At 43.5% G+C, this 24,562-nt stretch overlaps 1 protein-coding gene across 1 annotated transcript in view; it reads right to left on the minus strand.

The window, feature by feature from the left end:
* PLXNA4 (plexin A4) overlaps positions 1 to 24,562 on the minus strand; it is a 557,017-nt gene that overhangs the window by 481,967 nt on the left and 50,488 nt on the right. Inside the window, exon 3 of the mRNA XM_087968909.1 lies at positions 10,773 to 10,955. Coding sequence (XP_087825035.1) covers positions 10,773 to 10,955 — 183 coding nt within the window. The remainder of the gene's footprint in view (positions 1 to 10,772; positions 10,956 to 24,562) is intronic.

Below are 24,562 nucleotides of genomic sequence, written 5' to 3' on the forward strand. Positions count from 1 at the left end.
GGGCGCGAAAATCCTCTATTGGAGAGCATGATTGATGACACCTAGCCCATGAATGTGTTCCGTTGGACAATCCGAATTATGATACACGCAGGGGTGTGTGTGTGGGGGGGGGGGGGAAACAGGGTCATAGGTGATTGTAAATTACGTATCCCAGATTCAGATTCATACAGATCATGCCAGTATGTCGCTCCTAATAAATCTTTTGAAGTTTTTTGAAGTTTGGCTCGAGGCTCATGATTTAATTAGGGTGATCGTTGGAATTCTGACAGCGTGTTTACTGGCTGGAAGCCTTTCCTGTCACCAGTGTGGAATTATATTCAGCAGACATAATCTCAATGTGCCCAGAGAGATAAACATCTGACTCTACCTAGGATCGAACTCACAGCCTCTGGATTGTAAGGTGAGAGCTTCACCTCTAAACTTTCCTTAATATGAAGGAGAAATCAAAATATAACAGTAAACTCCTTGAAATAACAACGGTCTTCCACATGGCCACCACAGTAGCATGGACAAATCGTACCATCCCATCATCCAGAACTACACCTCCCAATCTGTAATGATCTGGGGCATGGCACAAAAGCAACAAAGTCACAAAAGTAGGTAAAGTCCCTTTAATTCCTCCAACTTGGCCTCCAATGTCCTGTTATCATCAGCTGGAGAAAAAACTTTCCCAAGAACAGTTTTTAAAGAGAAGAAATTTAGTCCAAACCCAAAGTACATATAAATTATAAATAAAAACCAACACAAACCACGCTGTAGCAATTAACCAGACAGGGCAGTACAAGGAATTGCAGAACTCAAAAGGTAACGAAACACATACAGTTGGGAGGACGCCAGAACCCAGATAAGACTTGATAAACAAAGATAATGCATGCTTTGCTTCCAGCAAGGAGCTGTGCACAAACACCCTGTTTATCCTGTTTTCCCAGCTGCAGCTAATGAAGGAAATCAGGGCCTTTTTCTCCCCCCGTAAACCAGGTTGCTCCTTTATCCGTTACTCCCTGCATGCCCTAGGATGAAGAGTGGGTGGCCCTGGGTCTTCCTCTGAAGGCCCAGCCGGACTGTGCCCTTCCCCAGTTTCCTCCACAGCCACCGGAGCCACACTCCCACTCCCTGTCAGCTGCTCGACCTCCCCCTCGGAATCAGATTCCAACAGGGGCATGATACAATCCTGTACAATGACATGGCATTGCATATGACATTGGAAACTCCAGCTTAGGCGCTGGTGACTTATACCATTTTCTAGCATCGCTCTGCCAATATATCAGCATTAAAGATGGGTTTTATCTCATCACAATAATTAGAGCAATGCTAGAAGAACACCATAAATCACGACCATGGGAATGACCCAAGGCTACATGTTGAACATGTTAATGCAAAGTACTCAGACCTTTGGTGGACATCCACTCAAGCAGTAGTCAAGGAGAATTTGTTACGGGTCATGGAGAAAAGGGGAGGATGCTTAACTTTGATTGAATAGCATTGTACACTGAGCAGACTGCCCCATGTTTGCCAATCAAGTAATGAAAATGGAGGTGACCAACAATCAAAAGAAGCTCAGCCCTTGGTGATTTCATGGCTCCGTCAATGCAGTTGTTTTATTTATTAAATTTATTTTTTATTTATTTATTTTGTCAATTGCTTACAAGATAATAGGTATAAGTAAAAACATAGTCATGAATACATGGATACATATGAGAAAAATAAAAAATAAAAGAAACAATAGGACAGGGACGGTAGGCATGTTGGTGCGCTTATGCACGCCCCCTACAGGCCTCTTAGGAAGGGGGAGTGAGGTCAATAGTAGACAGTCTAAGGTTAAAATTTTTGGGGTTTGGGGAAGAAACCACAGAGTCAGGTAGAGTATTCCAGACATTGACCACTCTGTTGCTGAAGTCGTATTTCCTGCAATCAAGTTTGGTGCAGTTTACCTTGAGTTTGTATCTATTGTGTGCTCTTGTGTTGTTATGGTTGAAGCTGAAGTATTCATTGACAGATAGGACATTACAATGTATGATTTTATATACTATACTTAGATCGGACCAAAGGTGGCGTAGTTCTAGGTTTTCTAGGTCTAGAATTTCTAGTCTGGTGGCATAAGGTATTCTGCAACGAGTAGAGGAGTGGAGAACTCTTCTTGTGAAATATTTCTGGACTTTCTCAACTGTGTTAATATCTGATACGTAATGTGGGTTCCAGACTGATGAACTGTATTCGAGTATTGGTCTAGCAAATGTTTTGTATGCTCTAGTTAGTAGTGTGATATTACCAGAGAAGAAGCTACGTAGGATTAGATTAACAACTCTTAATGCCTTTTTGGCTAATATAATTTGATTGCTCATTTGGCCTTAAGCATATAAACCAACTGGGTGATTTGGGGCCAATCACCAAGAGACTGTGAGTTCTAGTTTCGTCTCAGGCATGAAAACCATCTTGGTGACTTAGGCCAATCACCAGGAGATTGTGAGTTCTAGTCTCGTCTTAACCATGAAAGTCAGCTGATGACTTTGGGCCAATCACTAGGAAACTGTGAGTTCTAGTCTCGTCTTAGGCATGAAAACTGCTGGGTGACTTTGGGCCAATCACCAGGAGACTGTGCATTCTAGTCCTGCCTTAGGCATGAAAGTCAGTTGGATAACTTAGGCCAATCACCAGGAGATTGTGAGTTCAAATCCCACCTTAAGCATGAAAGCCAGCTGATGACTTTGGGCCAATCACTAGGAAACTGTGAGTTCTAGTCTCGTCTGAGGCATGAAGGTCTGCTGGGTGACTTGAGCTGACTCCCTCTGTCCAACTCAGCTTACAGGGTTGTTGTTATGGGGAAAGGAGGAGGAACAGGTAATACGTCTGCTCACTCCTTTGAATAGCTTAAAAGGAAACAAAAGTATGATAAAAAAATCTAATTCATAAATCTCTCAGAACCTGTGGGCACCAAGACCGGGTGGCCCTTCAAACAGAATCTGTCATTTACGCAATTCTGATTCCATCCTACACACTATCCTTACCCAGAAGGGATGTCACCTTCTTAAAGACCGTTGACATGGGGTTTGTGCAACTCCAACACAAAAAGCATTCACACCAGATACCCAGTAAAATAAGACCTAACTGGAAAATAAACCCTAATGCATCTTTTGGAGCAAAAATTAATATAAAACATGGTCTTATTTTCAGGAAAACACGGGTACCTTGTGGCCATCAGTTGCAAGCAGAGGAAAAACTTGAATCAAGGAGCACAATACAGGTATTCCTCAACTTACAACCATTCATTTAGTGACCATTTAAAGTTACAACAGCACTGAAAAAAAGTAACTTATGACTGTTTTTTCACACTTGGCAGCATCCCCATGGTCACACGATCAAAATTTAGGTGCTTGGCAACTGACTCATACTTATGATGGGTTGCGGTGTCCCCGAATCACACGATCGATTCCCTTTTCTGACCTTCCAACCAGCAAAGTTAAGAGGAAGCCACTTAGCAACCGTATGATTAACTTAAAAATTGCAATGATTCACTTAACAACTATGGCAAAGAAAAGTCATAAAGTTCACAACAACTGTCTTGCTTAGCAACAGAAATTTGGGTCTCCGTTGTGGTCCTAAGTCAAGGACCACCTCTAAATCCTTTCCGCAGAGAACACGGAGGGGTGTTTTTAATCTCTCTGCTCCATTCTTTTACTCCCTGTTCTTCTCCATTCCAGCTTTCTCAGCCTGTGCCTTTGTTGTCTTGGTTACCTCTGCAGGCTCACAATGCACTCTGCATTTTCATTTTAATAATATACTCTTGTAAAGCACAATATTTTACTTCAATTGCATGTGTCACTGGAAAAAATCCCTTTGACATGGATGACATTTGTTTATCAACCAACGGAGGTTGTTTTATGCTTCTGGGTAGCTTGGAACAGCTTCACGAAGAGGACACCTCAGGAGTTTGAAATACGATCCGTATCAACTTTATATAAAACACATAAATAACAAACATCCATCAATTCTAAAACTGCACGGGGAAGAGGAAATATAAAAAATCGGTGTGTTTTTTAAACCTGTCCACAGCCAAGAGTCGACAAGGCGAAAGACAACATGGAAACGGAAATACATCACTGGAACAATAATAACAATGACAATAATAATAATTTATATGGCACGTTATAGAGTATGCAAGTACTTTGCATACATTATCTTGCAATCTTTACAATAAACCAGTGGATAGGTCCATATTTCTAGTTTCGTGTTTGCTTGTCTCGAGCCACTTAATAAACTCTGGTCCAGGCGCTACAATCACTGTATGAAGTCACATTTCATTACATTTAAATTTATGATACAGCAACATTTCCCAGTGCAATTAGTCAATGTGTTTTTTTTTATTGCTCTGGCCACAGCTTCCTTTGCAATTCCTCAAATCTTTCCTGCAGCCAAATCGCTTGCCGAAGTGATCTAAGATTGCCCGGATGCTATAAGTTTCTAAAAATCAGTTAACATGCCAACAATTTCCACTGCCTTTTGTTATTGTTGGTCCCTGTTCCCCAGTTTAAGTGACATCACAAAGATTTTTTTTTTTTTTTTGATGAACTGTTGGCACTTCTGCAGAAAACAAATTTTGAGCCACAGTGATTCACGATTCATTTATAGGTTGCATTTTTCCAGGAATAAACTCAGGCCGTTTTAAGTCTGTTTTGGCTCAACGTATTTGTTTAAGTTCCCCCAAAGAGGATAATTCAGCAATTGGGTTAAAATAATTGCATAAACCCACCCTGGAGCGCGTTTCAATGTTATAATTCAGATTTTCAGCTTAAAATGACACCGTATCTTGCAATAAACGAATAACAGGAGGTATCTTTTTTTTTTTTTGCAAAAGCTTGTTAAGTAAGGATGAAATCAACTTGCTAAATGACTTTAGAAGAGGTATGTCCACTTTTGGACCAACTGAGGGATACATCATGCTTTGCCCCTAAACTCAACTATACTGAGCCCCAATCATTTCCAAAGTGATTAAAGTTTATTTGGGAATGCGACCGTGCCCTACATTTTTGCAAAGACAGAAGGGAGGGAAAAGGCCTTACAGGGAACATCTGCTCTTGAAACCTTCAACCTGCCAAAAAAAGACTACTTTTCTCACATGATGGTTACCAGGTAAAATATTTAAGACTGGACAATCGATTCCAGGAAAGGACCATTAAATTAACTAACTCATCCCTTTACTGTGCCAGGCCGATGGCCTGACCGGGGGAAAAAGTCCCACGAACTGAATGTGTAAAGGTGCCGCATGTTAACCAGTGGTGGGATTCAACCAGTGTAACAACCGGTTTGGTGAGCACACGCACAGTGCGTTTTAAATAACAGAGAACAGATAATCAGAGTTGGAAGGGACCTTGTAGGACATCTAGTCCAACCCCCTCCTGCCCAAGCAGGAGACCCTACACCATTTCTGACAAATGGCAATCCAATCTCTTCTTGAAAGTCTCAAGTGATGGCGCTCCCACAACTTCCAAGGGCAACTTCTGTTCCGTGGGTTGATTGTTCTCATTGTCAGAAAGTTTCTCCTTGTTTCCAGGTTGAATCTCTCCTTGTTCAGTTTCCATCCATTATTCCTTGTCTGACCTTCTTCAGGTGCTTTGGAAAATAGCTTGATCCCTTCCTCCTCTCTGTGGCAGCCCCTCAAATATTGGAAGACCTCTATCATGTCTCCCCTGGTCCTTCTCTTTACTAGACTAGCCAGGCCCAGTACCTGCAACTGTTAGCTCTAAATCAATGATTACTTCAGCTTCAACCATAACAATACAAGAGCACACAATAGATAGAAACTCAAGGTAAACCGCATCAAACTTGATTGCAGGAAATACGACTTCTGCAACAGAGTGGTCAATGTCTGGAATACTCTACCTGACTCTGTGGTTCCTTCCCAAAACTCCATAAACTTCAACCTTAGACTGTCTACTGTTGATCTAAGAGGTCTGTAGGGGGCGTGCATAAGCGCACCAACGTGCCTACCATCCCTGTCCTTTTGTTTCTTTCTTTTTTTCTTTCTTATATGTATCCATGTATACATAACTATGTTTTTTACTTATACCTATTATCTTGTAAGCAATTGACAAAAATAAATAAATAAATAAAATAAAAAATAAAAATAAAAACTTAAACAGTTAAAATATGCTCTACCACACCTATCAGCTGGGCTTCAAACAAAGGAAATATAGGAGATTAGCGCAGTGGGCAGGGACAACTCGTCGCTAGAACTCCCAGTTCGCCCGAACCAGTCCGTACCGACTGAATTCCACCCCTGATGTTAACCTCCTACTACCGTGATGACAAAGCTATGGCACAGGTGCCAGAAGTGGCACGCAGAGCCACTTCTGCCAGCATGCAAGTGGTCGCCCGGAAGAGCCGCATTGTGCATGTGCGTGCGCGCCACCGCCAGCCAGCTGATGGTTGGGTATCTGCCACGTATGTGCAGAGGGAGACACATGCATGGGAGTCGCAGAGGCATGCGGCGTGCGGAGGGATTGTTTGAGCATACGCAGAGGCATGCGGTGTGGAGGGGAAATCGCGCGTGCATGGGGTCGGGGAGTCACATGCGCATTGCATCATGGGTGCAGGCATGAGAGAGCACACTTTTGGCAAAGGTTAGCCATCACTGTCCTACTACTCTCTTGTTACGTGTTAACTCGACGCACACAGAGATCTCCGTGCCGTTCTCAAATATTTATTGTTGTCAAAGATTACCAAAGACAGGAAGGCGTCAACTTACAGCTATCTCTTTAGTGACCATTCGGCGTTATGATGGCACTGAAAAAAGGGACTTATGGCCATTTTTCATCCTTGTGACCTTTGCAGTATCCCCTTGGGATCAAAATTCAGGCACTTGGCAACTGGTTTATGACAGTTGAAGTGTCCTGGGGTCATGTGATCACCTTTTGCGACCTTCTGACGAGTAAAGACGGGGGGGAGCCAGATTCACTTAACGACCATGTTACTAAATTAATGGTTGCAGTGATACACTTAACAACTGGGACAAGAAAGGTCGTAAAATGGGGCGAAATTCACTTAACAGCTGTGTTGCTTAGCAATGGACATTTTGGGTTCAATTGTGGTCGTAAGTCAAGGATTAAGTAAGTCAAGGGGAGACAGGATAGCAGTCTTCCAATATTTGAGGGGCTGCCCCAGAGAGGAGGAAGGGGTCAAGCTATTTTCCAAAGCAGCTGAAGGCCAGACAAGGAATAATGGATGGAAACTGACCAAGGAGAGATTCAACCTGGAAATAAGGAGAATTTTTCCTGACAATGAGAACAATCCACCCATGGAACAGAAGTTGCCTTCGGAAGTTGTGGGAGCTTCACCCCTGGAAGCTTTCAAGAAGAGACTGGACTGCCATCTGTCAGAAATGGTGTAGGGTCTCCTGCTTGGGCAGGAGGGGGTTGGACTAGATGACCTACAAGGTCCCTTCCCACTCTGATTATCTGTTTAATCTGTTTTAATCTGCTTATTAACTGTGGTGATCCACTTAACAACTGTGACAAAGAAGGTTGTGAAATGAGGCAAAATTCACATGACAAAATGTCTCACTTAACAGCAGAAATTTTGGCCTCAATTGGGGTCGTAAGTCAAGGATAACCTGTATTGTACGCTGGGGTGTGGGTTTTGTTTAAACCTGCTGAAGATGATGACACAGAACAAGTAATTTACTCCAGCAGAAAGTTATTTTTTCCCCTCACTTTGCACTTCTAAGATCCTTGCCAATGAGATGAGTTTGGAATAGCAATGAGCTAAACTCGGAACTATTATTTATATCTTCCTGCAGCGAAATTTTCAACTTGAAGGGATTGGGAAAGGGGTAAAGAGAAAGGGAATCATTTCAAAACAAAATTAAAAAAAGGATTCTTCAATATCTTGTGTTTTCTAAACTAGAGAGAAGACCAAATATTGAGGGAGGAGACCCAAACATTTAGGAGATAGTGCTAAGGCAAGTCAATAAGAATACAAAACCCAGCCTTTTGGGGCTGCTCAATTTGATTTAAGATTCTCTCATTTTCAAGATTAAATAAGAAGGTGGTTTACAACAAACAACAAAGCATCGTTATTTTTATTTTCCAGAGAGCTTTCAGGCCCAGATAGATTCCCCAAGCCGTTGTTAGAAAGAAACAATGAAATCTGTAATTTGGTTGCAAGTCTGTCCACACTTTCTCAGAAATTGTAGGAGATGATAAAAGTATTCTGGCATTTTAGGCAAATGGTGGACACAAAAACCACATTTTTTGTCATTTAATGGATGTTTTGTGATCCCCATCGAGATACCATGACCTGTTTTCAAAGATGAAAATGCATCCACGGAGACTTAAAAGTTGCTTCCTCGTGGAACACTGCGTTTAGCATTTCTAACACACTAAAAAAAAACCTAGTTCATAAAGAACAATTTCATACATTTAAGAGAAATAGACATGGTTTTAATGTTGACTACAGGACAAAGGCTAGGCTTAGAATATGCAAACCAAAGAAAGAACACAACTTCACATGGATCAATGCCCAGGAATGTCCTAAGTCCAAAATCCGAGAACACAATATAACATTTCCTTTTATGTATAAATTGATCATCTTTCGGGTGACCCATTCTTAAGACACAATGATTTAGCTTTATTCAAAAAAGACTGAATTACCAACCGAACCCTCTATGGCATCTTTTATAGACATACGGTATATATTATCTTATTTCTCCCATAATTCTCAGTGAGTGGAAGAATGTAAGGATTGTAGAGTGGTACATCCAGAGAGATCCAGGCTATTAAAAGCAGGCTGCAAGTTTCAAAATTATATTTTAATTGACAAGAAACCATTACGAGATCCAGTTGGGTTCTCACTGTGTGGCAAAAATTTACTCTTCAGTTCCTCCCTAGAGAATTTTACATTTAGGATTAGAATATATGAACAAGAACTAAGTATGTACTCATACAGGGGTAGAATAAATGAGCAGACAGTTAAACTCTGGCAATTAACACACTAGGCCAGTTTCTCTCCATTAGAAGGTCATCTCCAATAGATCTTGAGAGACAATCAAAACTATCAAAATTCTCCAGAGTCAAATGCCTTTTTCAATCCTACCTCCGGAATCCACAATGCAAATATTCCATTCTTGTAAGAGTCTAAAACCACATATTTCATGCAACAATGAGCTTCCCGCTCTGTGAACGATGCACAATAGAAACCAAAACCGAAAAACAGACTTCTAATGAGATGACATCACATTGACTATTCAATAAATCCAAAGTGAAAAAAGTTGAGTTTTACTTTCTTAGATAATCAATAAAGAAACTCTTGGATAATCAATAAAGAAATTCTTGGAGCATCAATAAATACACTCTTGGAGCATCAATAAATACACTCTTGTGGGCCACAATATATGTATGTGCTGAGCATGGACACAACTTAAGCAACAGACAATTTGTGAAGTCTTTACTGGCCCACTAAACTTTAGATTAATTGTCCAAATGTACAACCATGACTCTTATAATAAATACAAATACCATCCTTGATAAGATCAGCTTCCTTTCCATACTCTGGGGAAAAAATGGGAATAAAATTTACTTGTCCCATAACTCCAGTTATGTTCCATGTTGATTTAAACACCACAATTCCAAACCACAAATGCCTAATCCAGAACCTACCGTGTTTCTCCAACAATAGGGCCTCCACCAATAGGAAGGCCCAGCATGATTTCTAGGCATGAGGTGCAATTAAGTCCCGCCCCCAAGATTTAGGCCTATTTAAACCATGCGTTTCCCCGCCATTTCTCACATTGTTCGTTAGCACTACACGAGGTGAAGAGAAATGGGGGGGAAGGGCGGGGGGGAGAAAACTTGCCTTTAGGAGGGCCCTGCAGGTAGCCTAGGCTAGATTACCCCGATAGCCGATAGAAGCTCCCTTGAAGGCAGAGTCCCCAGCCGCTTCAGGGCGTGGCGTGGCTGCCCGTGTCCCTCGCCTTTAGGCAGTCTCTTTCGGGCGATGGAAGCTCCCCAAGGGCAGTCACCAGCCACTTCGATCGGCCGGTAGAAGCGGCCTCGGGCCAGCGCACACACACACCCCTCGCCGCAAGGCCGCTTCTACCGGCCGATCGAAGTGGCTGGTGACTGCACTTGGGGAGCTTCCATCGCCCGAAAGAGACTGCCTAACGGCGAGGGGACACGGGTAGCCACGCCACGCCCTGAAGCAGCTGGGGACTCTGCCTTCAAGGGAGCTTTCATCTGCCAATAGAAGCGGCCTCGCGATGAGGGGTGTGTGTGTGCGCTCGCCCGAGGACGCTTCTACCGGCCGATCAAGTGGCTGGTGACTGCATTTGGGGAGCTTCCATCACCCAAAAGAGACTGCCTAAAAGCTAGGGGACACGGGTAGCCACGCCACGCCCTGAAGCAGCTGGGGAGTCTGCCTTCAAGGGAGCTTTCTCTGCCGATAGAAGCGGCCTCGCGGCGAAGTACGTGCGTATGGGCCGCTCTAGGTGGGGGAGGAAATTAAGTCACCCCCGTAAAGACAGCCTAGCCGTTTTTTTCAGGGGTCAAAAAAAAATAAGGCCCGGCCTTATTCTGTGAGAAACACGGTAGCTAGCTAGGCAGATCTCAAGGCCTCTCATTCTCACATTGATCGATTTACACAAAACCAGTTTCTCTTCAAACCAGTAGCAAAGCTTCACCAAAACTACAGCAATCCTTGGGAATCAGAAGCTCGTCCTTCCATCGATCAAGACCATTAACAAATTCAACCTGCAGCATGGCACAATGAAAATCCAGTCCTACCTTCTTTAAATTGCCACTTTTGGTACCCACGAAGGCCAACGAATGATTCTTATAGATGTAGGCGATGACCGATGTCATCCTGTCCTGATCTTCGGTGAAGATGGGCAATCCTCGTACCATCTCGGACACTCCAAGAGGGGCATTCATATCCAGACCGCAGAAGTTGTCATCGATGGTTAATAGCTGAGACAAAAAGGAAAGGAAGGAAGTACAAACAATGTTATGTGAGAATTCTAGGTCTTGTCAACACTTACCCAGAGAACATTAACGAATCTGGACCAAGTTATGTTATGTCCAAGACGTTTAAAGGAAATAGATCTATTCGGTTCTAAGAAACTGATCAAAACTCTGGTCATCTTGATGTCAGCACATAGGTTCTCCTGCTAGTATCCCATCACAGGCTATTTAACAAATGAAAAATTGGTTGCAGGAATTGGGTACGTCTCTAGTCTAGTAAAAAGAAGGACTCGGGGTGACATGATAGCAGTCTTCCAATATCTAAGGGGCTGCCACAAAGAAGAAGGGGTCAACCTATTTGTTGTGACCCACCAGCAGTCAGCAGAGCTGGCGGCAGATTCGGACAGTGAGGAGGTTGGGGAGGATTATGGGCCAGTCCTGGAGTCTGGGGAATGCTCTGACGAAGGCTTTGCATGGGAGGCAGAGATGGGGCCAGGGCCGTCCAACAGTTATCAGCTGCCTTCGGAGTCGGACATCAGTGGGGAAGAAGAACAGCTGGAGCCTGTTCCCAGTGTGCGCATGCACAGAGCTGCCAGGAGAAGAAAACAGTTAAGGAACAAGGGTCGACTCGGGAGTAAAGCCTCAGGTGGACAGTGAATGGTGAAGATGGTACTTGATTTTGTTGTACAAGGTGCAATGACAATAAAGTAAATTAACTAACTAACTAATGGCCCCTTCCATAGGGAATAAAGTGCAGTGAAAGGGGAGTGGGGTTTGCAGGAGACAATTAGTTCAATTCATTAGGGTGAAAATCTTTTCCTGACTTCTTGCCAAGTATTGTCTGCTACAAAGTGGCGTTTGGAAGATATCGGCCTGGCAACTCTCCAAGGCTGATAAAGGTCTGTAGTTGTGAATTCTCTTGAAAGACTGTTGGCCGGGATTTTGCCAACAGGAATTCAGGAATTCACTTTGAACTAAATAAAAGGGGTTTTATTGGGACGAAGAGTCGGCTTCATGATTTTGAGAAGCCTAGGTCAGAACACTATTCTCCAAAATACCTGAAGGTAGAACAAGAAACAATAGGTGGAAACTAATCAAGGAGAGAAACAACTTAGAACTAAGGAGAAATTTCCTAACAGTGAGAACAATTAATCAGTGGAACAGCTTCCCTTCAGAAGTTGTGAATGCTCCAACACTGGAAGTTTTTAAAAAGATGTTGGATAACCATTTGTCTCAAGTGGTGCAGGGTTTCCTGCATGGGCAGTGGGTTGGACTAGAAGACCTCCAAGGTCCCTTCCAACTCTGTTATTCTGTTAAAGCCAGGCAGGGATTAAAATCATGGTAACCTTTTTCCTTATGAATATGCACAAACTGTCAGGCATGAAAAACCAGGTTCACACATGCTCAATTAAACTGATTTCTTGCTAAAAGTCTCTGTACAGGAATCTTCTCAACTAACAATTAGCACCTGGTTAGAATTAAGATAAGGGTTAACGGCACTCAAGGAAGGTTGGATTTTGTTTGCGGCTACGTAGGGATTCTAGGCTGAGCCCTCTCTTCACTCTACCCCCTAGGTTATGCCACTCTTTCTCCTACACAAATCAGTAAAACAACGTATCTGCTAATTTATTTATATATTTGAATAATTTATACCGATGCCCACCTCACAGCAATGTCTGGTGCACAAAGCTTTTTTAAAAAAAAACGACAAACTTGGCCAAATAGTAGTATTTGAGGAGCCAGACAAGATGGCGTCTGTGCCTGAAGCAAATGTTGCCATATGCCTCCACTGCTGCTAAGACCTGCTTTAAACATACATCTTCAGATAACTAAACACAGCCAAATCCATGATTTTCACTAATAAAGAGATTTGTACTTTTCCTCTTCTTTTCCCTCTGGTAATAAAACTAGTCTTTAGCTTATTTCAGCTTCTAGAACAGAAAACAAGTCAGAAAAAGACAGAAAGAGAAAGGAAACAGAAAGTAAGAAAAAGAGAGAAAGAGAGAGGGGAGGGAGAGGGAGAAAAGAAAGGAGGGAAGGAAGGAAGGAAGGAAGGAAGGAAGGAAGGAAGGAAGGAAGGAAGGAAGGAAGGAAGGAAGGAAGGGAGGGAGGGAGGGAGGGAGGGAGGGAGGGAGGTGAAATTGAGAGTGTATTGGAGAGGGAGGGGAAGGAAGTAGGGGGAAGGAAGGGGGAAGGAAGGAAGGAAAGAAAGAAAGTATTGGAGAGGGAGGGAGGGAGGGAGGGAGGAAGGAAGGAAGGAAGGAAGGAAGGAAGGAAGGAAGGAAGGAAGGAAGGAAGGAAGGAAGGAAGGAAGGAGACAGATATGGGCTATGACAACATCTGTATCAAACACCCAAAAATATTAAGTAACATCTCCTTGAAATCAAACTTCTGGGGTTTTGAAGGATACATCTATGATGCTTTATTGGTAAAAAATTAAGCTTGATAAGGGTGCCTATTAGCTTTATCCAAACAGACACCTCCAGCCCCATAAGGGAAAGCAGATGAGAAACTGGCATTTAGAATTGGGTTATGCTTGACCTTCACATGTCAATCATGCAAAGACTTTTATAGGTTATTATACATCTACAAGTCCCAACGGGGGAACTTTAACCTTGAAGCTAAGAGACTTTTATTCAGATGTAATTTAGGCAAGAAAGTTCCTCAAATTTATTGGCTTTCATGTCCGGGGCTATTTAGGTTCCTTTTCTTGTTTTATTACACAAACTCATGCACCCACATACCAGCCCCAGATCAAAGGATCAGTGTCAGGTTTCCAAAGAGACCTGCAGATTCTTAATGCAGCACAAACTTCAATGCCTGTCTTTGCTACAATCACACTTTCCAACACATGGCTCCAGGCAAAAAATATCATCTACACTGTGCATTATAAAATATCTAATTTCCTAAAAGGGGGGCGGGAACTTGCATTTCTTACAGGCCAAAAGTTTTTACTCTCTGGTGTTTCTAACTGGCCTTTGGCATAGTTTGCATGTCATAAATAAAAACAGCAAGGTCGTTATTGATTTTCTGCAATTTTTCCTAGGAGGAAATACATTCGTTAGCCCAGAGGTCTCGAATATATCAACGGTACAAAAGTCTATCTAATTTATATCAATCCATTGCCGTGGTTTGAAACCAGACTTTCTACCAATTGTAAGTGTTGTGGTCCGCCAGCGGCCTGTGGAGCTGGCAGCAGAGTTGGACAGTGGGGAGGAACATGGGCCAGTCCTGGAGTCTGGGGAGGGCTCTGACGAGGGATCTGCGTCCGACACAGAGATGGGGTCAGGGCCATCTGAGAGTTATGTGCTGACTCTGGAGCCTCCAGAATCTGACAGCAGTGAGGCAGAGGAACAGAGGGAGCCTGTTCCCAGTGTGTGCTTGCACAGAGCTGTCAGAAGGCAAGAACAGTTAAGACAAAAGGGGCGACTCAGGAGTAAGGCTTGGAGATGATTGGCCTCTCCCAAAAGACATAAAGAAGGAGCAAAGGGACAGGAGCCTTTGCAGGAAGCAACTTTGTTCATACTGGTCGGTTTGAAGCCTGAAGCTCTGTGTTGACTTCCTGCTCCGTTTGGCCTTGTACAGGTAATTATGTACAGCTAACATGAAGAACGGTTGCAGGAACTGGGCATGCCCGGTTCCTGTAACTGATCATTGTACGTTTTAGCCCCCTGTCCCCTAATCATCCTGGTTGCTCTTCTCTGCACTCTTTCTAGAGTCTCAACATCTTTTTTATAGTGTGGTGACCAAAACTGGATGCAGTACTCTTGGTGTGGTCTTACTAAGGCTTTATAGAGTGGTATTAAGACTTCCCTTGATCTTTCCACTCTACTTTCCACTCTACTTCATTGAATGTGGAATTACAAGGATTTGCCTTGGAGAATAATTCATGGGCTTCTAATGATATTTGATTACTTTTCTTCATGTTGTGGAATTAATTTTGCCTGGTGGATTTGTCTTCTTTGGGGAACTTTGCCCTGTGGACTCATTGGGCCCTTGCTCTGTGGACCAGCATTGGCCTGCTTTTGGCTGGACTTATTTGAGACAGTGCTGGGTTTTGGGTGAGGGGAATTGCTGGGGAACATTCATAAACCCTTGTTAAGTGTGGGTGTGAGTGAGGGGGGGCAGCACGTGGCATTTCGGAAGGAACTTGTTTCCTTGAAATAGTGGCCAAGTTGTAGATGTTTAGCAAGACTCTCTAAGTCTAGGCTGGGACAGCTTCTTCTAACAGCAGAGATGATGGCTCCTGTGGCTTGGTAGGAGAAGGGTGTCTTTTGAGAAGAATAACATCATGTTGAGGGTATTTGCTTAAGGAAGATGCAAATGTTGGAGAGAGGAACACACCCATCTTCTGGTACTAATTATACTAATTAGGTTCTTCCAGGGAGCTGAGGACTCTTGGCTTTGAGTGATTGGATAATTAGAAACACAAATAGAAGGGCTTATGACGAACAGGTAGAATACATGGAAATTGATCTACCCAACGCAAAATTTATAGGCATCAGTGTCCATCTAGATCAGGGCTCTCCAAACTTGGCCACTTTTAAGACTTGTGGACTTCAACTCCCAGAATTCCTCAGTTAGACATGCTGACAAGTCTTAAAGTGGACAAATTTGGAGGTCCCGATCTAAACAATCTATGGATAATGCAAGAGAGGAGCTGGTACTCACAAGTTCTTGTTGGCACCAAGAAACTTAGCAATGTTAAACAAAGCTAAAACGTATGAAGAACGGTTGCAGGAACTGGGTATGTCTAGTCTAATGAAAAAAAAGAAGGTCCAGGAGAGACGTGATAGTGGTGTTCCAACAACTCAGGGGCTGCCCCAAAAAGAGGGAGTCAAGCTATTCTCCAAAGCAGCTGAAGGCAGGACAAGAAGCAATGGGTGGAAACTCATCAAGGAGAGAAGCAACCTAAAACTAAGGAGGAATTTCCTGACATTGGGAAAAATTAATCAGTGGGACAACTTGCCCTCCAGAAGTTGTGAATGCTCCAACACTGGAAGATTTTAAACAGATGTTGGACAGCCATTTGTCTGAAGTGGTGTAGAGTTTCCTGCCTAGGCAGGGGGTTGGACTAGAAGACCTCCAAGGTCCCTTCCAACTCTGTTATTCTATTCTAAGTCCCAGAGGACAACCTCAAAGTACTAATTAGCAGATGGAAGGTGAAGAATGCCAGGGTAGCTTTCACAGAAATGCTACTTGTTCCATGGACACCCAGACCAGGGTGTCTCAACCTTGACCCCCTGAAGACGTGTGGGCTTCAATTCCCAGAATTCCCCAGCCAGTTGCTAATGTATTGTGAGTGCTTGCTTGAGCTGGCTGGGGAGTTCTGGGAGTTGAAGTCTACACATCTTCAGGTGGTCAAGGTTGAGGTACAGAGACCTAGCAAACCATGTTCAATATGTAAATGAGACACTGGACATTGGTAGAGAGGTTAGCTTTGTTAGATGCTGGGATACAAAATCTGGAATCATGAGATCAGAAGGGACCTTGGAGATGTTCTAGTCCAACCCCCTGCTGGAGCAGGAGACCCTATGCCATTCTGGACCAACAACTGTCCAATCTCTTCTTGAAAACATCCTGTCATGCCCTTGGTAGAGTCGGACTCTGAGGGAGAGGAGAAACAGCCAACAGGGAGTGGAGGTGTGGCTCCGGAGGTTGTGGAGGAGGCTGGGGAAGGGCAGAGGCCGGCTGGGCAGTCAGAGGAAGAACCAGGCCCATCCCCTCTGTATCATAGGACACACAAGGAGGAATGGAGAAGGAAACAACTTGGCTTACGAGAGAGGAAGCGGCCATGATCCACCTCATTGGTGGCAGCTGGGGAGACTAGTATATAAGAGAGACAGTTAAAACACAGCATTGCCAGAAGCAAAGCGTATTTTATTTTGGGCTGACGTTATCTTGGTTGGTGTCCTTCCAACAGATTATGCCTTGTTATCTCCTTAAATTTGATAATTACTTATCCTGGTCCGTTGTGGAAAGTTCTTCATTGTAGTTTCTTTGGTTTTTTATTTCATGTCTATCTGCTCATTAAGTTCAGACTGTATTGCTTTCTTTTGAAGACTATCTTTGAGTAATTTTTATCTCCAACTGAGTATTATTGAACAGTGGGGCCAAGTTGGAGGCATTAAAGGACTTTTATTTACATTTTGGATTTTGTTACATTTGTGTTACACTCCGAGTCATCACACATCCAGTGTTGGAGCATCTACAAGCTGATCCATTGATTAATTGTCTTCACTGTCAGGAAATTTCTCCGTAGTTCTAAGTTGCTTCTCTCCTTGATTAGTTTCCATCCATTGCTTCTTGTCCTGCCTTCAGGTGCTTTGAATGAATAGATCAACCTCCTCTTCTCAGTGACAGACCCTCAAATATTGGAAGACAGTTATCATGTCACTCTATAGTCCTTCTCTTTATTAGACTAGACGCACCCAGTTCCTGTAACCATCATCCTATGTTTTAGCCTCCAGTGCCCTAATCAACTTTGTTGTTCTTCTTTCCACTCTTTCTAGAGTCTCAACATCTTTTTTTCTACCGTGGTAAAAGAGTTGTAAATCTAATCTTATGAAGTTTCTCCTCTGGAAATATTGAATTGCTGACTAGGGCATACAAAACCTTTGCTAGACCAATACTCGAATACAGCTCATCCATCTGGAATCCGCACCATATATCAGACATAAATACAATTGAACGAGTCCAGAAGTATTTTACGAGAAGAATATTACACTCCTCTGCTCACAACAGAATACCCGATATCACCAGGCTTGAGATTTTGGGCTTGGACAATCTTGAACTACACCGCCTATGGTTGGACTTCAGCGTAGTACACAAAATTATCTGCTACAATGTGCTACCAGTCAATGACTACTTCAGCTTCAACCTCAACCATACAAGAGCACACAACGGATACAAACTCAATGTAAACCACTCCAAACTTGATTGCAGAAAGTACGACTTCAGCAACAGAGTGGTCAATGCCTGGAATGCACTACCTGACTCTGTTGTTGCATCCTCTAACCCCCACTCCTTTAACCTTAAACTATCCACTATTGACCTCACCCCCTTCCTAAGAAGACTGTAAGGGGGCGTGCATAAGTGCACCATCGTGCCTACCGTCCTATTGTCCCCATTTAGTTGTGCCTATTTCCTGTATTCTTACTCATGTTTATTCTTATACCTATTATCTTGTAAGCAATTGACAAATCAAATAAATCAAATAAAAAGAAAGGAAGGAAAGAAAGAAAGAAGGAAGGGGAAGGAAGGAAGGAAGGAAGGAAGGAAGGAAGGAAGGAAGGAAGGAAGGAAGGAAGGAAGGAAGGAAGGAAGGAAGGAAGGAAGGAAGGAAGGAGATAAAAGAATGGAGGGAGGAGAGAAAGGAAGGGAGGGAATACGCATTCCCAAGAGGTCTGTAAGGGAGCGCGCATAAGGGCACCATCATGCCTACCGTCCTTGTCCTATTGTCCCCATTTATTCATATCTATTTCTTGTATTCTTACTCATGTTTATACTTATACCTATTATCTTGTAAGCAACTGACAAATCAAATAAATAAAATCAAATAAATAAATCTTTACAAGGAAGATAGGCTTTCCTTGAACCAAAATGGAACCAGGATGCGGATATATAACCTCAAAACAATCAAATGGATATGGCCAACATTGATGAACACTCATTGATGAATGGTAAACGTGACCCAATTAATAGACAAAAAAGACAGTGAAAAAGGCTCATGCCAATATCAGAAAAAAAAGGACATGATGTTTGAGTATTTCTGTGCCAACCTGTAGAAAGCTCTCATCCAAAATGTGGAAGTCGGTAATGAATGAGAGCATGAATACAATGCGGGGGGGAAATTTGGTGGGATGGAGATAATTGGGGGCTACAGACCTTTAATGCTAACTTTATAGAAAGGGCGACAAAGAACACACCGGAAAGGTGCCGTGTTTCTTATCTTGGGTATCTACTGCTTGTAATCACCTCAGAAGCATCTGATTGGCCATTGCACAAGGCAAAATGCTGAACTACATTGGGATTCCTACATTCTTATAAAGATGAAAATGAACTTTTGGCTAACATGATGATCCCCTTTCTCCTGTATCCATTTCTCCTACATCCATATGCTGAGAATATCCTTTATGAGGACACAGAGATCTGTGTCCTTATAAAGGATATTCTCAGCGTATGGTCTCTTCTGGATCAGACCAAAATTGATCTGCATGAAACAAAAAGAGGACATGGAAAAGAACATTTGTAGCTCAGGGTTAAACTGTGGCATCCTTGGTGCTCTCTGAGCTTGGCTATTTTCTTGCAGATGTTTTATGACCCAACATCATCAGTGCTAGAAGGGAGGGAGGTTGTGGAGAGGAGGAGGAGGAGGAGGAGGAGGAGGAGGAGTGAGAAGAAAAGGGAGAGATAGAGTAGCAAGAGGAGGAGGAGGACTGTAGGGTCCTTGGTGCTCTCTGAGTTTGACTGTTTTCTTGGAGGCATTTCATGACTCGACTAGGTAACACCATCAGTGCTACAAGAGAATGAGATTTGGGGAGTGGAGAAGGAGAAGGGAAGGAGGAGGAGGAAGAAGAAAAGGAAGAGGATAACAAGAGGAAGAGAAGGATTGTGGGGTCCTTGGTGCTCTCTGAGCTTGGTTGTTTTCTTGCAGATGTTTTATGACCCAACTATGTAACATCATGAGTGCTAGAAGGGAGGGGGTTGTGGAGAGGAGGATGGGGATGAGGATGAGGATGAGGATGAGGATGAGGAGGAAGAAGAAGAAGAAGAAGAAGAAGAAGAAGAAGAAGAAGAAGAAGAAGAAGAAGAAGAAGAAGAAGAAGAAGAAGAAGAAGAAGAAGAAGAAGAAGAAGAAGAAGAGATAGAGGAGTAGCAAGAGGAAGAGGAGGACTGTAGGGTCCTTGGTGCACTCTGAGCTTGTTTGTTTACTTGCAGACATTTCATGACCCGACTAGATAACATCATCAGTGCTAGAAGGGAATGGGTTTGCTCTCTATCTAAATACACAATACACTGACTTCCTCTATCAGTGTTGGTGGGAGTGTTCTTGGTCGCTCTCACCAACACTGACAGGGCAAACCACTTCTATATAAACAGAGACTATCTGCACCACCAGACTCACCAATGTTTAATGCTTATTTCCATTCGTTGGAAAGATTTTGTCATACTTTTCCAATTTAACAACAGGGTTTTTCAGATGTCTTCAATTAAAAAGACACGAAATGAGGTGCAGAGAGGTCATTGCGGCTTTGGTTGCCAGCTCTCTCTAACGCTACTCACACAAAAAATGCTCAGGTACCACCGCACTTCTGGATTGGCAGGTGTGCAATTCACACGCACATCTCAGAGTCAGCCCAGGCGCATCAGGAAACCTAGTGCAGAGAGTTTGTTCTGCCAAGGAGCAATTAGCATAATTATTATTTTGTTTCCCAGTCAAAATTGCAACTTGGGCTCCTGAACACCATGGTGTGCACACAAATAAATGAGCTTTTAAAAAATTAAAAACACAACAGAAGGTAATCATATTTTTTGTATGTGCGGAGGGAGCTGTTTTCATCCAGGGATTGCGGATCTGTTGGCAAGGACCAATTTGTTAAGACGAGAAAGGAAGTTAAAACTGAAAATGAGGAAACGTCAATCGGTCTGTGGGAAAGTAACGCATCTGTCAGAGGTGACGCCTGTGGGACACAGTCAAAAAAAGTCAAGATGACGGACACACCACACTGCAAATGAAGCTCCACCTATTCTTTAGGAGCGGAGCTTTTATGTTTCCATTGGACCACCATCTTGAACTTTTTTTGACCACATCTATGAACAGCCCTAGTGGCTCAGTGGCTAAGACGCTAAGCTTGTCGATCAGAAAGGTCAGCAGTTTGGCGGTTCGAATCCCTAGCACTGCGTAATAGAGTGAGCTCCTGTTACTGGTCCCAGCTTCTGCCAACCTAGCAGTTCAGAAACATGTAAAAAAAATGCAAGTAGAAAAATAGGGACCTTTTGGGTGGGAAAGGAACAGCGTTCTGGGTGCCTTTGAAGGCGGCCACAGGATCACGGAGACATCTTCAGACAGCGCTGGCTCTTCGGCTTTGTAACAGAGATGAGCATCGGTGCCCATAGAGCCGGAAACAACTAGCACAGAGGTGCGAGGGGAATCTTTACCTTTACCTATGAACAGCCCTAAATGTTAACCCTAGACTTTTTAGTCCCTAATTTATGATCATAACTGAGTCTGGAAATTACAGTTGTAACTCATGTGAGTGTTGTAAAGCAGGTCGCTGTGTGATTGACCCAAGTTTGCAACCTGTTTCGTGGTGGTTGTTAAGAAAATGTAGCAGCTGTAAAGCAATGCCGTCGTCATAAGCAAAGCCAAGTGTCATGCCCTTGTTGGAGTGTGACACCGAGGGAGAGATGGAACAGCTGACAGTGAGTGGGAGTGTAGCTCCAGTGGTTGTGGAAGAAACAGGGGAATGGCACAGTCCGCTGGGCATTCAGAGGAAGACCCAGGCCCAGCCCCTCTTCATCCTAGGGCACGCAGGGAGGAGCGGATAAGGGAGAAATGTGAATGGTGTGGTCTACGGGGGAGGAAGGGGCCCTGATCCCCTTCATGGGCTGCAGCTGGGAGGACTGGTTAAAAGGACAAACTGCACATAGCAAAGTTGCTGGAAGCAAAGCATGCATTATTCTTTTCTGTGTTTTGGCTTCCTCCCAACTGTGGTTGCTGTTTTATCTGGTAGAAGTCTGCAATTAATCACCCTTGCCTGCTGTAGAAATTCCTTCAATGTGGTGTGTTAGGTTTTTTATTTTGAATTAACTTTACTTTGGGTGCGGACTGCATTTGCTCCCTCCATAAACTGTTTTCTTTAAGAGTTTGATATCCTGCTGAGGATAATTGGACAGTGGGGCCAAGTTAGAGGCATTAAAGGGACTTTCTTCTATTTTTATCACTTGGTTATTTTTGTGTCACAACTCAGGTCATCATACCGAGGTTGTTAAGTGAACTGTTGTGTTTTCCAGGGGACTGCTTTTGCTGGAAACCAGAAGTGAATGCCAGTTTCTCACAAAAATGGGTAAATTGTGGTCATGTGATTGTGGGGCCTTGAAAATTGGCCGTATATGCAGGCTGGTTGACAAGTGCTCAAAATGGCTGTGTGTGGGTGTGGGTGTGGGTGTGAAAGAGAGAGAGAGAGAGAGAGACCGAGAGAAACAATTTCAAAATTGTATCATTTTTGGGGTGGGGGATGTCTATCATAACTTCAAATAGCCACTAAACAAATGGTCGTAAATCGATACAGGGATAAACATTGGCAGTCAGGGATGACACTAGGTTTTGTTGTAGGACATTCTGAAGTCAAAAGTGGGTTTCCACAATGTGAAAAGTTAGCTAGTTCACTATCAGGGGCACCCACGGAAGGACAGAAAGCTGCCAGTTTCTCTCTCTCAGCACAGCTCGCCTAACAGCATTGTTGTTGTGGGGAAACCAGGAGGAGGAAGGGCTATTAGGTATGTTAGCCGCCCTAAGTTATGTATCAAAATGATGGATGGATGGATGGATGGATGGATGGTTGGAGATAGATAGATAGATAGATAGATAGATAGATAGATAGATAGATAGACAGATAGACAGACAGACAGACACAGACAGACAGACAGACAGATGGAAATAGACAGATAGATATACAATAGAGATGGATGGATGATAGAAAAAGAAAGAAAGTGAAAGAAACAAAAGAAAACAGAAAAAAGACATAGCGAGAAAGAAAGAAAAAGTGTGCAATTGAGAGGGTTATATGAAAGAGACAGAAGAAAGAGAGAAGGGAGGGAGAGTGGGAGGGGAAGAAAGGAAGGAAGGAAGGAAGGAAGGAAGGAAGGAAGGAAGGAAGGAAGGAAGGAAGGAAGGAAGGAAGGAAGGAAGGAAGGAAGGAAGGAACTCAGTCATCAAGAAAGAAAGAAAGAAAGAAAGAAAGAAAGAAAGAAAGAAAGAAAGAAAGAAAGAAAGAAAGAAAGAAAGAAAGAAGGAAGGAAGGAAGGAAGGAAGGGAAGGAAGGAAGGAAAGAAAGAAGGAAGGAAGGGAAGGAAGGAAGGAAGGAAGGAAGGAAGGAAGGAAGGGAAGGAAGGAAGGAGGAAAAAGAAAGAGGGAAAGAGGGAGGAGAGAGAGGGAAAGAAAGATAGGTAGATAGAAAGAAATAGGGAAAGAGGGAGGAGAGGAAAAGAAAGGGGAAAAGAGGGAGGAGAGAGGGGAGAAAGAAAGAAAGAAAGAAAGAAAGAAAGAAAGAAAGAAAGAAAGAAAGAAAGAAAGAAAGAAAGAAAGAAAGAAAGAAAGAAAGAAAGAAAGATTCTCCAACTCCCTGTGGGTCCTGCAGTTGTGGGTCCAAGTGGGACTTGGCCCCAAGGCAAAAGTGAATGAAACCCATCCAAGACCATTACCACATTCCCAAACAAAGACCTTATTGTACCAACTGGGTTGCTTCTTGGGTTGACCCTGAGACCCGCCATGCCTAAAATAGCCTCCAATTCCCTCTATGAATAGCCTCAGCATCGCGGCTCCCCCTCCCCCGGCATGCCAACTCTCCGATACTCTCATCACTTGACCTTTTCTCTCTTTTTTTTTCTTCCATTTTTCCATTTCTCTGGCTGGCCATCTTGCAAAGCTGCAACGCCGCAAGGCAGGCCAGGCGATTGGAGGTCTAGACTGAACTCCTCCCTAAGGGACCCGTCAAGAGCTCTGTGAGGACAGCAGCCCCCCCAAAAAACACCCCAAAGCTTCAAGCATGGGGTCCCCTCCAGCTTCTTCTCGTTTACTTCTCCAAGTGGGGTCTCCCTGGTGGAAAGTGGGAGTAAGGAAGGATGATCAGAAGTCTGGAGATAAATATCATACAATGAACGGTTGCGGGAACTGAATCTAGTCTAACAAAGAGAAGGACCGGGGTGACATAATAGCTGTCTTCCACTGCCAGTAGTCCTTGGCTTGACAACAGTTCAGTTACTGACTGTTCAAAGTCACAAGAGCACTGTAAAATGTCAGGGCAGAAAACACCCTGCAGAAAGCACACAGCTGCACAACAGAGCATTTTCGGCAGTTCCAAGAAGGCTCCACACCCATTTGCACCACTCAGGTGGCCCTGAGGATGTAGATAAACTCCCAAGTGGCCTCCACGACCCCCTAGAACAGTGGTCACCAACCGGTGGGCTGCAGCCCAGTGGTGGGCTGTGAGAAAATGTTGGTGATCCGCAGAGAAATGTCACCCAGAGCACCCCTCCCAAAGCAATGAATCCAGGCTGCGCCGCAACACAAGGCTGCACCGCCCACATGGTCCTCAGGAACCCTCCCTGCCCACTCACTCCTTTCCTAGCAAACTTGCCTGCTAAGTAGCTATTTTTCCTTTTTTTTCCCCCGACCATCAGCTGTTCTGCTGTACCGGGAGATTTAGATTAGCTAGAAAGCAGGAAACCTTCCTTAGGACTGAAGCTTCTATTATTCAGTGCGGACTCAGGTAGCCGATGGCAGAAAGATAGATCTCTGAGTGAATATGAGATTCTTTGAGCAACTCAATCTGCCTGCCTGCTTTGCCTGATTTTGGGTAAAAGTTGCTCTTTTTTTATTAAAAAAATTC

The sequence above is a fragment of the Notechis scutatus genome, chromosome 6 (assembly GCF_049901735.1).
Source record: "Notechis scutatus isolate UNSWTSFEM ecotype Mainland chromosome 6, rNotScu1.2, whole genome shotgun sequence".
NCBI classification, from domain to species: Eukaryota; Metazoa; Chordata; class Lepidosauria; order Squamata; family Elapidae; genus Notechis; species Notechis scutatus.